This window comes from Hyla sarda, chromosome 9 (assembly GCF_029499605.1).
Source record: "Hyla sarda isolate aHylSar1 chromosome 9, aHylSar1.hap1, whole genome shotgun sequence".
NCBI lineage: Eukaryota > Metazoa > Chordata > Amphibia > Anura > Hylidae > Hyla > Hyla sarda.
This window is the reverse complement of record NC_079197.1, coordinates 33,089,920-33,107,237: the sequence shown is the minus strand read 5'-3', so window position 1 is coordinate 33,107,237 and position 17,318 is coordinate 33,089,920. Positions and strand designations below refer to the sequence as shown.

The 17,318-nt window shown below is 43.5% G+C and overlaps 1 protein-coding gene across 7 annotated transcripts in view; it reads right to left on the bottom strand.

The window, feature by feature from the left end:
- Positions 1 to 17,114, bottom strand: part of DENND1A (DENN domain containing 1A) — an 810,600-nt gene extending 793,486 nt beyond the window's left edge. For 3 of the 7 annotated variants that reach the window (XM_056541258.1, XM_056541266.1, XM_056541265.1), the window contains exon 1: positions 16,848 to 17,095. In XM_056541258.1, coding sequence (XP_056397233.1) covers positions 16,848 to 16,864 — 17 coding nt within the window. In that variant the 5' untranslated portion in view covers positions 16,865 to 17,095. Of the gene's footprint in view, positions 1 to 16,847 lie in introns of all 7 variants that reach the window. The other 4 variants (XM_056541264.1, XM_056541257.1, XM_056541259.1 and 1 more) reach the window with 4 other exon arrangements.
- Between the last annotated feature and the right edge of the window lie 204 nt (positions 17,115 to 17,318).

The window sequence follows — 17,318 nt, the reverse complement described above, 5'->3', positions numbered from 1 at the left end:
AATGATGTGATAGGAAGCACCACCAGTACTACACCACAAAAAACACAAACATATGCATTCTCTGATTCCTAAAACTGCTTCTATGGGAAACAAAATATTGGATGGAAAAACCAGGGAAATGGATTTAACATGCAGGAGTCCAAAGAGAAAACCTGCTGCTAACCCCCCATTCTGGTTTTAGATGTTCTCCTTGAAACACTGTAAAATCCCTACCACTTCATACTTCCTTGGGATGGTCTTAAAGGGAGTTGTCTGGGACATAAAACTTTTTACATATGACTGGGGTACATTAAAAATAAAAATAAGCCATACTCTCCTCCCCAATCCCCAACAGCTGCCATTCCGCTGTCTCCTAGTCCCCCAACTCATCATCTGCCACCTTAGCACGATCTGCCCACATAGCCAATCACTGGTAGAGTCCCAACTCTGATTGGCTTAGAATGCAGTTCTTGCTGAAACGACTTGTCTTGGAACCAGGAAGGAGGTGACGAGTGGGGAACCGAAGATGGTGAAATGGCAGCTGTGGGCGGACAGGATCAGGGAGAAGAGTATGACTTTTTTTTTTTTAAATCCTGAACATAGAGAATTCAGCTCACCCCTTTGCCCGCTCTGCATCCAGGACTGGGATACTCCAATCCTGGCTTAGTATGCAGTAACAGAAGAGTTGTCCAGCGCAGTTATGGTACATAAAGTTTCTTTATTCACAGGAGACAGACATGTACAAAAAAAGTGACGCGTTTCGGACACTCTGTGTGGCCTTAGTCATACAACTTTTTTTTTTTTTTTTTTTTTTTTTTTTTTTTTTTATGTTTTAGGTTTAAAGCCCTTACAACTATAAATATATAAATAGTACTGGAACAACACCCTTTAAAGGTGGCTTCACTTTACAGGGGTGTGGAAATTTATTAAAAAACAGAGGAAAATCTATTTGTCCCTCATGACGATCTACTTGTCTTTGCCATTTTTTCGCTTTTACAATCTCTCATTTTTCCTCCTCGCCCTATAATAGCCATAAATAACTACTATAATGATACCTTTTAATTTTTCCATAACATATGCTCCGAAACAAAAAAAAACAAAAAAAGGTGAAGTGAAATTGAAATAGTAAAAGATAATTTAGCAAATTTTGTGGTTTTCTTTTCTACACCATTTACCTTGTGGTTGAGGTAACATGTTATTTTGATACTTTAGGCCGCCTGATTACAGCGATACCAGATTTGTATAGTTTCTGTCATGTTTTACTAATTCTAAATTTTCAATCTCTTTTTTTTAAATTGCCTTTTAAATGACCCATGTAGCTTTTTTTTTTTTTTTTTTTTGCATACAAGGCTGTATGAGGGCTCTTTTTATTTTATTTTTTTGCATCATAATCAGTTTTTTGTATCGGTATCATTTTGGTATTGATCTGACACAGATTTGACGCGCAGGACTGTCTGCTGCAGATTTCAATGTAAACTGAATGACTCGAAATCCTGCGCATCAAATCTGTACGTGTGAAAAGACCCTTAATCGCTTTTTTTCTGGGATATTATAAAAATTGCAATTCTGTGGTTTGGTATTTTTTTTACATTTACGTTATTTACCGTACAAGATACATAAATGTTATATTTTAATAGTTCATACAGTTATGCACGCAGCAATACCAAATAGGTTTATTTTTATTATGTTTACATGTTTTTATATAGGAAAAGGGGGTGGTTTGAACTTTTAATACTGAAGGGGCTAATGTGTGTCTTTTAAACTTTTATTAAAACATTTTTTTTTTTTTACACTTTATTATTCCCTTAGGGGACTTTTAGGAGGAATCATTAGATTCCTCATGCAGATCAATAGAGGTCTATTGAACTCCATTGATCTGTGTGCTCTGCGATCCATTGATAGAGCCTAGTCCAGCCAGGCTCTATCAATGACAGAGCCACGGACACCAGGGGACAGAGGTAAGCCCTCTGGCTACATCTATAGTGGATTGCCCCCGCCCCTGCACAATGCGCTGCTGGGGGGGGGGGGGCGATCCACCCCACTAGTCCACCAGGGAGCATTTACATGTCCCTTTAGACCCAGCTGTCAGTTTCGACAGCGGCGATCTAAAGGGTTAATAGCCAGCAGCGGCGATCGCCGCATGCTGGCTATTAGTGACTGCTCCCAGCTACTAAAATCAGTTGGGGGCTGAAGAGTATGGAGCGGGCACGAGTCCGGAGCCCGCTCCATACACTTCTCTGAGCGTCGCCATGCTTGTCGGGGGCTTTCAGGTCAGCCCCTACTTGCCTAAAGTAGGGCTAAGGGCCTGAAAAATTCACCTGCCCGGTGCCCGGAACTGCATGTCCCGGGCATCGGGCAATAGGAATTACACATCCCTGCTTTATCACAGTGTAATTGTTCCTGATCCAAACCCAGAAGCAGTACAAATGTCTCCCCTAGTTTGGGCAGTAGACTGATGACTCCCAGGCTGCACTTTTTGCTGATACAAGCAAGGTATAGGAACATCATCAAGATATTGGCGATCGATTATATTCATGTATAACGTGGCATTCTCACAAAGGGCACATTTAGTTTAATAGGCTGAGCATAATCTACTACTGAGGAGGTTCAGTAGGATTCCCAAATACATACAGTGCAGGTCCAATATCTTGACATATACCTTGGACATTTCAGCAAAATGTGATGTGAATGGGGCCTTACTGATCTATATACAGTGCATTGTACAAAGCAGCAGTCATGTTAAAAAGAACTAATGAATCTGACCACATATACAAAACTATAACTGTAGGCAGCAAACAATCTTAAGTATCCAATTTATTTTACTGTATACACATAATAGAACAATTGCTATTTATTAAACAAATATAATAATAATGCATGTAGTAGCTAACAGAGGTCCACCGAGGATGAAACAGATTACAAGTAAGGAGCAATTTATCACCAGTGAGGTAACTCCAACTACAGAGACAACCACTGACCACTAGCCTGGGGGTCCTAAGTTCACCATTTACAACAGAAGTTGTTCATGGACGCCATTACTCCAGTAAAACTCTAAGGGACTGACAGATATAGACAGATATATCTTCAGCAGTCCTATAAAGCTTGAGAGGAACAAAAGTGTGAATACGCTACTGTATCATGTGGGAACAACATCAAAGAAAACTTTCCCTTCCATTTTAACCCATTATGTACAATGATCAATACCAATCACAAAGCAAGCAATGAAAGAGGGCTCCTGTAGCCCTGTTACTGTCAGCTGGGGCTGTCAGGTAGATCATGACAGTCTTGGGCCTAATAAAGGACCCCAGGGCTGTCTAGCCAGTGAGAGTCTGGGTAAGTGCTAACTGATGCCTGTGCATTTTACATGTGCAGTCAGTAATGTAATATACACATAAGCTAATAGATTAAGTATGAAAAAGAACAATTTCCATTTCATTTAGAATTTTCTGTATTATGTTAGACTCAGAGTGTCCATAGTAACAGGAAAGAGGTCTAGCTGCAGAGTGAAGCTCCTGTCTAAAAAGAACACTTGTGATCCCCACGTCAAATTTTGTTTGCGCATTTAAATAGTCCAGTGGTCCAATTTTCGGCCCCCAACCCACAGATTGGTTCTCAGGCCAGCGCAGAGCCTGTACCAGGCCATGAGTTAGCAATTCATGCAGCTTGCCTATGGCAGTATATAAGTCATTGAACAATTGCTTATAATACCCCTGAGGAAGTCACAGTGTGACGGAACGCGTGGGGCTCTGGCATCCCGTCTGGTATCAACATAGTGATTGTCTGTCTGTAGCTTGTTGTGGCTTATTTTTGTCATTACCTATGCATATTGTGTACATTGTTTCCACAGTCAGAATTTTTATGTATTATTTGTACATTGCAGATGGGACAGTGTGGAGGGGGAGTTCATGGTCCCTCTCCCATGTTGTGTGCTCTAGTTTATAGAGTTTTTTAACTGATTTTAGCTTTTGCTCTTTTCTATTTGTTACGATATAATTAATAAAGTATAATATTTTTCATATTGGTGTGCGCTTCTTGCAGTAGTTACTGCTGTTGGTTTAGATTGTTACTATAAATTACTGATTAGCAGCACCCGTAGTATTTATTAATTATGTTGAGCCCTCCCCTCTGTATTTGTTTCAACTGCTTATAATAGGCCCCCCTAGGAGGGCCAATAAAAAGTGTAATTGAAGTAAAAATTGCTGCTTTTTAATCACATCATATGCCAGAAATTTTTTTTAAATAAAATTTTACACAAAACTGATGCAGGTACAAAGTACAGCTCCCAGCGCATAAAAATTTAAATCGTGCTGGTTATTTAAAAAGAAAAAATCCTGGCTCCTAACTTTTTTGTCCTGCTCTTTGAATGCGTTGAATGTGTCCCCCACTGTCACCTGATCTCAGCACAGTTTGCAGATATCGCGAACGGGTTCAACGCAGGCGTGGTGGGAGGTACAGACGGGATGAACACGTCAGAGGGCTGGCTTGTTACGGAAGATTAGAAGCAGCCAAGTTCCCCGTCATCAGCCATCAGCAATTCTGGACTCCACCGAAAGAAGGAACTTATTTGTTCTGTGGAATAGCAAACATAACTGCATTTCCGTTTTTGAGGAGGATGCATGCCCCTTGCGGTCATGGCCTGCTACATATGGAATGTTTCCCTGGAATTTCTCCAGACAGAAAATCCATAGTGTGTACATACCCTAAATCTGAATAGGTCCTGCAGGAATCAATGGATATGTACCAGAAGTAACCCATTCACATGTATTATTCAGTTAACAAGTCTGAGGAATACCTTTATTGTCTACTGCAAATAAATAAATCAGTAGGTTGGTAAAATGTCTGCCCTACTTCTACACATCTCTACTGGAGTCTATTACAGAAGGGCATTAAAAAATATTCAGCCTTTAATACCTTTACCCAACTATGTCCTACAGAATTATATAAAGACACTCTTGGAGCCAATTTGTCTTGTTTAGGGGCCTGGCAATAAGAAACTACACAGACATCAGTGGAAGACACCCCGAATAGTTAGGAGCCAGCAGCAGATGTCTAGGTGGATTGGCATCTGGCTCTTGGGAGTTGTTCTAGGATATAACATAATCCTTCAAGAACTGTAACTCAAGATAAAAACAAAACTTAAAACAGCCCAAGATAAATGAATACATGGTTTCCTAAGGGAATCTGTAAGCTTGAACATAAGATAGAGATCTCAGTACGGTAGGTTATGCCTACACATACAGAGAATATTTATAGTGCGGCACCCTGGAGCCAACACAACATATCTCACAACTGTTACTTCCCTAGTTTTTGGATTATCAGATTTCCTGATGTACAAATGAGTCTTCAGGTTTTACATCTGGTAATGATGACGAAAACTGACTGAGCCAGCACTACAGCAAATAACCATGAATTATTTATATCCAAGATTCCTACGTACTCAGCATTAACCCATATTGGAAGGATTGCACTGCCCCTCTACATGTAGACACTGCAAAGTAACTTCCCATGAGCCATGAAATCTGGGGGTTTCGTTCTTCATATTTCTGTTAGTAGAAAGGACTTGTCAGAACTAACAGCAATAGTGGCAGCAAAGCTGTCTATCCATGGCGGAGACAAGAATCAGCATAGGGTTAAGAAACATGAGCGATGGCCAGATGATTTTCCGGCAAAGTCATGTGACCACTGGCTGCTGCATTTTGGCGCCATACAACCAGCCAATCGTGTGGCTTTATCCTTAGTCTGAATTTTTTCTGTCTACTCTTTAAAGGAAAAATATCGTGGACAGAAACGTAAGTTTTACATCGCTGGGGGGTCCGAGCGCTGGGGCCCACCATGATCTCCAGTATGGAGCTCAGGCTCTCTTCCATAGTGGCACATCACGACCTCCACCTGAAGGGGGGGCCGCCAAGCCCCCTCCATATAGCTCTATGGGAGAGACGTTCAGCAATCTTCGGCTCTCCCATAGAGCTATATATAGGGGGCGTGGTGGCCCCTGCTTCGGGCGGGGTTGTGACACGCCGCTGTGGAGGAGAGTCAAGGCTCACACCCCCCGCGATCCAAAACTTATCCCCTATCCTGTGGATAGTGAATACGTTTTTGTCCATGATACTTCTTTAAATTTCAGAATTCTAAGGCTTTTTTCATACTGCTGTCATGGCTTTCGTTACAAAACACCCTGTTCCAAATTATTATGCAAATTCTATTTAAAAGTGTTACAAAGATTAAATATTTAGTTTTTCAGTGTAACTCATGGATGGCATTGTGTCTCAGGGCTCTTTTGATCACTGAAAACAATCTCGGACACCTATGATAATTAGATTGCCAGGTGAGCCCAATTTAAGGAAAAACTACTAAAGGTGGCTGTTCCACATTATTAAGCAGAGAAGCATTTTCAAGCACTATGGGGAAGAAAAAGGATCTCTCTGCTGCCAAAAACAGTGAAATAGTTCAATGCCTTGGACGAAATATGAAAACATTAGATATTTCACGAAAACTTAAGCATGATCATCGCACTATTAATAGATTTGTGGCTGATTCAGAGCACAGACAGGTTTGTACAGATAAAGGCACATTGAGGAAGATTTCTACCATATCCATGCATTGGATCAAGAGAGCAGCTGCTAAAATTCCATTACATAGCAGCAAACAGATATTTGGAGCTGCTGGTGCCTCTGGCATCCCACGGACATCAAGGTGTAGAGTCTTGCAACTGTGCATAAACCTTCTATTCGGCCACTACTAACCAATGCTAACACAGACAGAAACGGGTGCATTGGGGAGAAAAATACATGAAGACTATTTTTCAACAGTCCTGTTCACTGATGAGTGCCGTGCAACCCTGGATGGTCGGTCACCCTGTTCCAAAAAGGCTGCGACGTCAGTAAGACAGTGGTGGAGTCATGTTTTGGGCCGGACTCATGGGAAGAGAGCTGGCCGGCCCCTTTAGGGTCCCAGAAGGTGTAAAGATGACCTCTGCAAAGTATTTAGAGTTTCTGACTGAACACTTTCTTCCCTGGTACAGAAGGAAGAACTATGCTTTCCGTAATAAAATCATCTTCATGCATGACAGACAATGCACCATCTCATGCTGCAAAGAATACCTCTGTCTCAATGGCTGCTATGGGGATAACAGGACAGAAAGTCATGGTGTAGCTTCCATTCACCCAGACCTCAATGACAATTTTCAGTTCTTTACAACCTATAAAGTGTTTTGAAACTGAGGTTTGTTCAATAAATTTGATTTGTACTCTTAATAGATGATAACATGAGTATTATGCTGACTGTTATTGACATCAATTATTTAGGTAAATGAGAAAAATATCATTTGCATAATAATGTGGAACAGTGTGTACAAGCTATGCCGGGATTCCCAAAATCCTCAACCCATGGACAACTATGCCCGATGGACTCCTTTGGGTTCCATCATGATATCTGTTGTTTCGACAGGAAGAACAGCCCAGAAAGCGGTGTTTTTTCTACCCGTCCAATCTGATGGAACTACTCACCAACAAAATCTGTGATGATAGAGCAAAGGAAGCCTTACTAGATGCTTTCCCTATGGTCTAATGTATAGGGAAATAAAGGAGTACACTTTAGAGTAAATATATATATATATATATATATATATATATATATATATATATATATTATCAAATCAGCTGGTGCCTGAGAGTTATACAGATTTGTAGAAGTCTTCTATTTAAAAAAAATCTTAATCCTTTCAGAACTTATCAGCTGCTGTATGCTCCAGAGAAAGTTGTGTAGTCTTTCCAGTCTGATCATTAAGATCTCTGCTGCCACCTCTGTCCATGTCAAAAACTGTCCGGAGCAGGAGAAAATCCCCATAGTGAACCTCTTCTTCTTCGAACAGTTCCTGACACGGACAGAGGCGGCAGCAGAGAGCACTGTGGTCAGACTGGAAAGAACTGCACAACTTGAACAACTCTGAAGCAAACAGCAGCTGATAAGTACACTACTCAAAAAAAATAAAAGGGAACACTAAGATAATCAATGGAAATCAAAAGTATCAACCCATGGTGGTCTGGATATGGAGTCACACTCAAAATCAAAGTAGAAAATCACACTACAGGCTTATCCAACTTTGATGTAATGTCCTTAAAACAAGTCAAAATGAGGCTCAATAGTGTGTGTGTGTGGCCTCCACGTCCCCGTATGACCTGCCTACAATGCCTGGGCATGCTCCTGATGAGGTGGCAGATGGTCTCCTGAGGGTTGTCCTTCCAGACCTGGACTAAAGCTTCTGCCAACTCCTGGACAGTCTGTGGTGCAATGTGGTGTTGGTGGATGGAGCAAGACATGATGTCCCAGATGTGCTCAATCGGATTCAGGTCTGGGGAACGGGCGGGCCAGCCCATAGCATCAATGCCTTCCTCTTGCAGGAACTGCTGACACACTCCAGTCACATGAGTTCTAGCATTGTCTTGCATCAGGAGGAACCCAGGGCCAACTCCACCAGCATTTGGTCTCACAAGGGGTCTGAGAATCTCATCTCGGTACTTAATGGCAGTCAGGCTACCTCTGGCAAGCACATGTGGCCCACCAAAGAAATGTGACCCCACACCATTACTGATCCACCGCCAAACCGGTCATGCTGGAGGATGTTGCAGGCAGCTGAACATTCTCCACAGCATCTTCAGACTCTGTCACATGTGCTCAGTGTGAACCTGCTTTAATCTGTGAAGAGCACAGGGCGCCAGTGGCGAATTTGCCAATCTTGGTGTTCTCTGGCAAATGCCAAACGTCCTGCACGGTGTTTGTCTGTAAGCACAACCTCCACCTGTGGATGTCGGACCCTCATACCACCCTCATGGAGTCTGTTTCTGACCATTTGAGTGGACACATGCACATTTGTGGCCCGCTGAAGGTAATTTTGCAGGGATCTGGCAGTGCTCCTCCTGCTTCTCCTTGCACAAAGGCAGAGGTAGCGGACCTACTGCTGGGTTGTTGCCCTCCTACAGCCTCCTCCACGTCTTCTGATGTACTGGAATGTCTTCTGGTAGCGCTTCCATGCTCTGGACACTACACTGACAGACAGGAAACCTTCTTGTCACAGCACGCATTGATATACCATCCTGGATGAGCTGCACTACCTGAGCCACATGTGTGGGTTGTAGTCTCATGCTACCACTAGAGTGAAAGAATGCCAGCATTCAAAAGTGACCAAAACATCAGCCAGGAAGCATAGAAACTGAGAAGTGGTCTGTGGTCACAACCTGCAGAACCACTCCTTTATTGGGAGTGTATTGCTAATTGCATATAATTTCCACCTGTTGTCTGTTCCATTTGCACAACAGCATGTGAAATTGATTGTCAATCAGTGTTGCTTCCTGAGTGGACAGTGTGATTTCACAGAAGTGTCATTGACTTGGAGCTACATTGTGTTGTTTAAAGGGGTATTCCGCCCCTAGACATCTTATCCCCTATCCAAAGGATAGGGGATAAGATGTCAGATCGCCGCGGTCCCGCTGCTGGGGACCCCCGGGATCCCCGCTACGGCACCGCGCTATCATTACAGCACAGAGCGAGTTCGTTCTGTGCGTAATGACGGGCGATACGGGGGACGGAGCAGCGTGACGTCATGGCGCCGCCCCTCATGACATCACGGCCCGTCCCCTTAATGCAAGTCTATGGGAGGGGGCGTGACAACCGCCACGCCCCCTCCCATAGACTTGTATTGAAAGGGGCGGGCCGTGACATCACGAGGGGCGGAGCTGTGACGTAACGATGCTCTGTGCTGTAATGAGAGCGCGGTGCCGCAGCGGGGATCCCGGAGGTCCCCAGCAGCGGGACCGCGGCGATATGACATCTTATCCCCTATCCTTTGGATAGGGGATAAGATGTCTAGGGGCGGAATACCCCTTTAAGTGTTCCTTTTATTTTTTGAACAGTGTATTAGAAGGGTTAAGATAGAATTAATTTACAAATCTGCATAACTTTCTAGCACCAGTAGATTTAAAAACATCTCCCCCCCCCCCCCCCCCCCCAGGAGTACCCCATGAAGTCACCAACTTTTTCAACTATGGCCTCAACCAACAGAACGCGGGGATGGCCGGGTCTCACCACCTGGGGCAGAAGTCCATGTAAAAACAAAAGTATTGTTTAGTCTCCTAAAAGCTGTATAACATTTAAAAAATTAAAAAATAGAACAAATTGGGTCAATCATGTTGTGGCTAACCAACAACTACAAGCGCTCATCTAGAGTAGTGGAGGGGTTAACACGCCATTCCCTGGTGGACTAGGAAAATGAACCTTTGCGGTCTAAGGTAGAAGAAGGGCTTCATATTTGATCTCCTTGTGTTCTATGGTGGCCTAGAGCCGGATTAGCTTCTTCACTAGTTTCTCTGCTCTAGCTACCACCATATGTTCAAATAGGTTTCCTTAGGTTAATCCATAGCAGAAAAGCTGGGTTGAAACTCTGAGTACAGCTGCAGGTGTGGCGGCGGATCTACATGCAAAAGAGCGAATGCATAATACACACTGATTTTTTCCATAGTATGAGAATCAGGTACAAAATATCATATCCACCCACATTACCCATAATTCAAGTTTAAAACCTGACCGAATTGATAATGTGTGAACAAGGCCCTGGGGAAGATTCCAGATCAGGGCAGATCAAGGCAAACAAGGCAGATCAAAAGGTGTTAGCCCAGTGATTTTCCAAACAGTGTGCCTCCAGCTGTTGCAAAACCAACTCCCAGCATGCCCAGAAGAGAACTTTTCAAACCAGCAACAGGTTGTCCATGGAGGATCTGGTGGCCATTATCATTGGGACAATTGTGGCTGGCAATTCTTGCATTATGTAGCAATGACATCAAAACTAAACATAATGATGTCAAATCTATTTAGTTATTACTACATAAATAAGGAAATAAAAAAATAAATACATTTTAAAAATATAGTGAGTTAGTTTTTTTTTTTTACTTGTTCAACTCACTGCAATACTATAGTATTGCAACCTGACTGCTTTATTAGTACATCCTGTACCCCAGTACAGTGTTCTACAAGTACTAGGATGTTAAAGGGGTACTCCTGTGGAGAAAAAAAATTTCAAATCAACTGGTGCAAGAAAGTTAAACAGATTTGTAAATCACTTCTATTGAAAAATCTTGATCCTTCCAGTACTTATTAGCTGCTGTATAAAACAGAGAAATTTGTGAATGTCTTTCCAGCCTGACAACAGTGCTCTCTGCTGACACCTCTGTCCGTGTCAAGAACTGTCCAGAGCAGGAGAGGTTTTCTATGGGGATATAATTCTAATCTGGACAGTTCCTGACACGGACAGAGGTGTCAGAAAAGACATTCACAAATTTCTCTGTTTTATACAGCAGCTAATAAGTACTGGAAGGATCAAGATTTTTTTTAATAGAAGTCATTTACAAATCTGTTTAACTTTCAGGCACCAGTTGATTTGAAAACATTTGTTTTCTACTTGTTTCCACCGGAGTTCCCCTTTAAGTTAACACTAGGCCCCTAGTGTCTTATCCCAACACTACTTTCCCAGGGCTTTCTCAGATCAGTGTGGCTCCACATAAACCTTCACGCGCACACCGACATGGTGTATGGTACACAATACACCAGTATCAGAAATCAACCCAGCACAAAAGGATGGTATGGGTGGTCTCCACTTATCACTTGACACCCCAGTATCTGATCCCAAGTGCCCTTATGAACCCCCTTTCATATTCCCATATAACCTCCACTAGTGGTCCAGAAAGATTGTACAATCCTCATGCTAGACAAATGTAACTTTCTGGGTTCTATGTTTTTGTTTTCTTAAGCATATTTAGGAGTTTTAACTTTACGTTTAAGGCTGTCTTCACACAGCCGTCTAGACCCGTCCCGTGCTTTTCCCGTCAAAAAAAAAAAAAAAAAGGGAATAAAAACAAAAACAAAAGGGACAATAACGGATGTTATCCGTTTGGATCCGTTATTGTTCATTTAATAAACGGAAGAAAATTATTTTTTCGTTCCGTGCGTGCTGAGCTCATCCGTTTTCCATAGACTTCAATGTTAAATTTACTGTATCCGCTTTCTCTTCCGTTTTTTTTGATGGGAGAAAAAATACTGCATTCACTGTCTTTTCTCCCGTAAAAAAAAAACAGAAACGAACGCAGAAGGGTGCAAACAGATGTGACATCAATGGGATTATTTTACATCCGTCTGTAATCAGTTTACAAGCAGCAACAACGGAACCTAAACAGGGGGAAAAAAACGGACAGTCGGCCATGTGAACGCAGCACTCTAAGTTTTGCACAGTATTTTTGTAAAACACTGGATTAAAAAAAAAATAATAATAATAATAATTTATGAGGCTCTATGCACTTTACCCTGCATCAGCTTGCACTAGTTCTGTCCTGTATCATTGTGTTTTATTAATGATCCTCAAGAATTTTTTTTTTAAACAATATTTGGTTATCTGTTTAGATCAATTTCATAGTAAAGCGAGAAAAGAACCTACATTCCTTCAGGTTTCAGATGCCTCGCATACCAGAAACCTCTTCTCTTACTAAGAGTGCACTGAAAGGCTCCAATAATAACCTCATCTGCCCATTACTGTACAGCAGAGGAGAGACAATCCCCTTAGGGAAACCAGTCAGTGCAGGTCGTCGCCTCTACAATGGTCATACAAAATACAAACACATAGGGGGGAGATTCATCAAAACCTGTCCAGAGAAAAGGCCTCTGAAAAATGAAAGAAACGATCTGATTGGTTGGTATGGGCAACTCAGCAACTTAACCTCTGGACAGGTTTTGATAACTCTCCCCTAGAGCATACGTATTTATGATTTCTGACCTATAGAAGCATAGATTCCACAAGACTAGAAATGAGCGAACCTACAGTAAATTCGATTCGTCACGAACTTCTCGGCTCGGCAGTTGATGACTTTTCCTGCATAAATTAGTTCAGCTTTCAGGTGCTCCCGTGGGCTGGAAAAGGTGGATACAGTCCTAGTAGACTCTTTCTTAGGACTGTATTCACCTTTTCCAGCCCACCGGAGCACCGGAAAGCTGAACTAATTTATGCAGGATAAGTCATCAACTGCCGAGCCGAGAAGTTTGTGACGAATCGAATTTACTGTAAGTTCGCTCATCTCTACACAAGACCTAAAGGGGTCCTGTGGTATATGGCACCCAGACATTAGCAGCAGATCCTTTAAAGGGGTACTCCGGTGAAAACCTTTTTTCTTTTAAATCAACTGGTGGCAGAAAGTTAAACATATTTGTAAATTATTTCTATTAAAAAAATCTTAATCCTTCCAGTACTTATTAGCTGCTGAATGCTACAGAGCAAATTCCTTTCTTTTTGGAACCCTGATGACATCACGAGCACAGTGCTCTCTGCTGACATCTCTGTCCATTTTTGCAACCGTGCATAGCAGATGTATGCTAAGGGCAGCATGGTGACTCAGGTGCCTTGAAGTGCTGGGGACTTGGGTTCAAATCCCACTAAGGACAACAATAAATAAAGCATTATTATTATTATAATAACGTCAGCAGAGAGAACTGCGCTCGTGATGTCATCAGAGAGCATTCCAAAAAGAAAAGAATTTCCTCTGTAGAATTCAGCAGCCAATAAGTACAGGAAGGATTAAGATTTTTTTAATAGAAGTAATTTAGAAATATGTTTAACTTTCTGCCACCAGTTAATTTAAAAGAAAAAAGGTTTTCACCGCAGTACCCCTTTAAGTCCTTTAAAGAATACCTGTCACCAAACTAAACTTTTAATACATTTTTCCTTATGTAATTATAACTTGCTTTATTAATTGCTGTTAAAATTCTCAACCGTTATATGTTTTTAATGTGAAAAAATGTCCACTAGGTGGCTCTGTTCTGTTCCCTACCGCAGGTCAAACAGTTAGTTTGGTCTCCTTTCGGCCTGGCAGGAGACCAAACTCATGGAGTGCATGCGGGCATGGGGAGGCACAGCTCTCACAGGCTTCAGTGTAGTCGCGCCTGCTGGGGAACGCCCACTTTCTCCTGCTGGGAGCTCACACAATGTGAACAAGAGGAAAGGTATGATACACAGCTTTTTAAAGCTCTGAAAAATTTAAGGGCAGGAGGGGTGTTAGGAGTAGTTAGGGAATATAATCTGAGTTAATTTAGAATATATGGTTTGATAACAGGTACTCTTTAAGCTGTGAGGTGCGGCCTCCATGGATCAAAGTTTTTGTCCAGCACATCCCACCGATCCACTGCCATTAAGGAATACCATTGACATGAATGGTGGAACTTAATTTATTTCAGTAGTCGGTACGAGCCACATTAATATCTAAGAGAACATTGCCTGAAGCATCACACTGCTCCTGCCAGCTTGTTTTCTTCCCACAGTGCATCCTGGTGCCATCTCCTCCCCGGGTACGTAACAAATTTGCCCCAGGCTGTCCCCACAATGTAAAAGAAAACATGTAACACTAAGAAAAAAACTGGAGAATGATGAATTGGCACTGGACACCGCACTGCTAAATTCTATGGATTACTGAAAATGGAACGTACTATTTCCAGACAGGAGTGAGGGAGGTGCTCCACGAATATAAAGAAAACTCCAAATACAAATCACCACCAAGAAAATGAAGGACGGAGCACTCACCCGGTTAGTATCCTGGATATGCAGCTCAACACCGACAGGGTACGTGTCTTCGGCAGGGAGGCGGTGGATGGAACGGGGGGCACCGGGTGAGTGCTCAGTCCTTCATTTACTTGGTGGTGATTGTAAAAGAAAACATGATTTAGGAGGCACCCTCCTTCCATTGCTCCATGGTCCACTTCTGATGCCCATTGTAGGAACTTTTGGCAGTGGACTTGGGTCAGCATAAGTATACTGACCGGTGTTCAACTTTAAGATTCTGTACACACTAGACTTTTACGCCCTGTGTGATCTGAATCTAGTGTTGGGCGGTATACCGGTTCATACCGAAATTTTTTCCTGTACGATATGAACTTTTCCCATACCGCAATAATGGTTGGGCCCCCCCCCATCGAATGAATGAATTATCAGCCGCAGAGGCTATCCCCACATTGGGGAACTAATCATTTGTGACCCGCGCTGTTCTGCTTCTCTCTCTCCCCCCCGGTTTATCAGCCCAGCACTGCGCTGTCCCCCACATCGGGGAACTAATCATATGTCACCTGCAAGCACCACTCTCCTCGTCCTCCTGTGAGTTGCAGGCCGCCGACGCTGGAACTCTGTACTGTACTACATATTCCTTGTGCCCGGGCTGCAAAAATAAACTTTAATTTGCCTTCCTACGTTCCCCCGTTGCTCTGGTAACGGCATCACGCTGGGGATGGGAATGTCACAGAGCCATCAGCCTATCACCGGCCGCAGCGATGTCCCGCCTCGGCCGGTGATAGGCTGATCGCACTGTCATGTAAAAAGCCGTCCGGCTCCTTACATGACAGTGCGCTCAGGTCTCGCGGAAACACTGATTTTTATGTTCACAGCACGTAATTCCGTTTGCGGAATTCCGCGGGAATTACGTAGTGTGAACATACCCTAAGTGTAGCTGAGTGCTAACAAAATAACCAATACTTAACTTCCCCCGATCCTACAGTTCCAGGTCCCCTATGCTTCCAATGATGTGCCCACAGTGGTCTCCAAACGTTGACCCTCCAGATGTTGCAAAACTACAACTCCCAGCATGCCCGGACAGCCAACGGCTGTCCGGGCATGCTGGGAGTTGTAGTTTGGCAACATCTGGATGGAAGGCCACAGTTTGGTGACCACTGTAATATATAACGTAATATACATGTGACCAGAACCCTGAATGACATTAGTTGTTAGGACTGGTTCACATCATGTTTTCTCCCATACGGGAGCGCATACGGCAGGGGGGGAGCTAAAACCTCGCGCTCCCGTATGCCTTTCTATGCGCTCCCATATGTAATTCATTTCAATAAGCCGGCCGGAGTGAAAGGTTCGGTCTGGTCGGCTCATTTTTGCGCCGTATGCGCTTTTTCCCCAGACCTAAAACTGTGGTCAACCACGGTTGAACGTTTCACTCCGGCCGACTCATTGAAATGAATTACATACGGGAGCGCATAGAAAGGCATGTGGGAGCGCGAGGTTTTAGCTCTCCCCTGCCGTATGCGCTCCCGTATGGGAGAAAACGTGATGTGAACCCAGCCTTAGAGTAGATGCAGAAAAAAGTGGCCAATCAGATGGCAGCTCTCGTCTCCAGGGCAATAAAAGCCGCATCCCAATTGGCTCCCACGGCCAACTGCTCTATTTTTATGAAAATTTTATAAAATTTCCCCCATTTTTATGTTTTATTTTATTTTTTTTAACAAATCTGACATGGATGACACCATAACGCGCAAGAGATAACGGCGTATGGTCCAGCCGTCACTATTACACTTTAGGCTTCATACGTAAATACAACCTCACAGGATACGCCTCAGTGTTACCTATAACAACCAGAGACACTGGTTGCCATGGAGATCTCAGGTGACAGCTCTGACCTGTCAGCTGTATAGGAAGAGGGAAGACTCAGCGAAACCAGCGCAAAGTAACAATCCAATAGTTGCCCATAGCAACCTATCCGATGACAGATCACCTGAATGGTTGCTAGGGGCGACTCCAGAAAATAACATTGCAGCTGTCAGTGTCACAGAACAGGACACTATCCATGGTGGGAGCTGAGTGGGGGTAGTAGTTGTGTAGGTAGTGACAGGACAGTGAGGGGCCCTATAAACCCCCCAACCAGGAGCCCATGTGGAGCCACTAGTGCAGGGAGTAGTGTGAAGCCCAGCACATGTGGAATAGACATGACAACATACACACAGGTGTGTACACAGCGGCCATGTGTGCCCCCAGCCCCCGGCACCTCCAGCACACACCGGACACTTACTTCACCCGGGAGCCCATTGTCTCCGGTGTCCGGGGGGTCGTCGCCCTCACTCACACACACAGCGCCATGGTAGAGGAGAGATCCCAGGCGGCTAAAGGACCTTTCAATGATGAGAGATACTGGAATCTGAGAGGATCAAGGACCTTTGGTGATGTCATGACCATGTGATCAGTCACGTGGGGGAGGAGGCAGACTGCGGGCTGTGCTGCTGGAGTTTTCCTGTAGTTCACTAGATCAGACCTGATGATGAGGAGGTGGTGGGGGCTTTGGACAAACTCAGCGCGACTGCCTGCACTATATAGCTACACCTACATACACAGCTCTGCACACTGATACAGCTCTGCACGTTACATACACAGCTCTGCACACAGATACAGCTCTGCACGTTACATACTCAGCTCTGCACACAGATACAGCTCTGCACGTTACATACTCAGTCCTGCACACAGATACAGCTCTGCACGTTACATA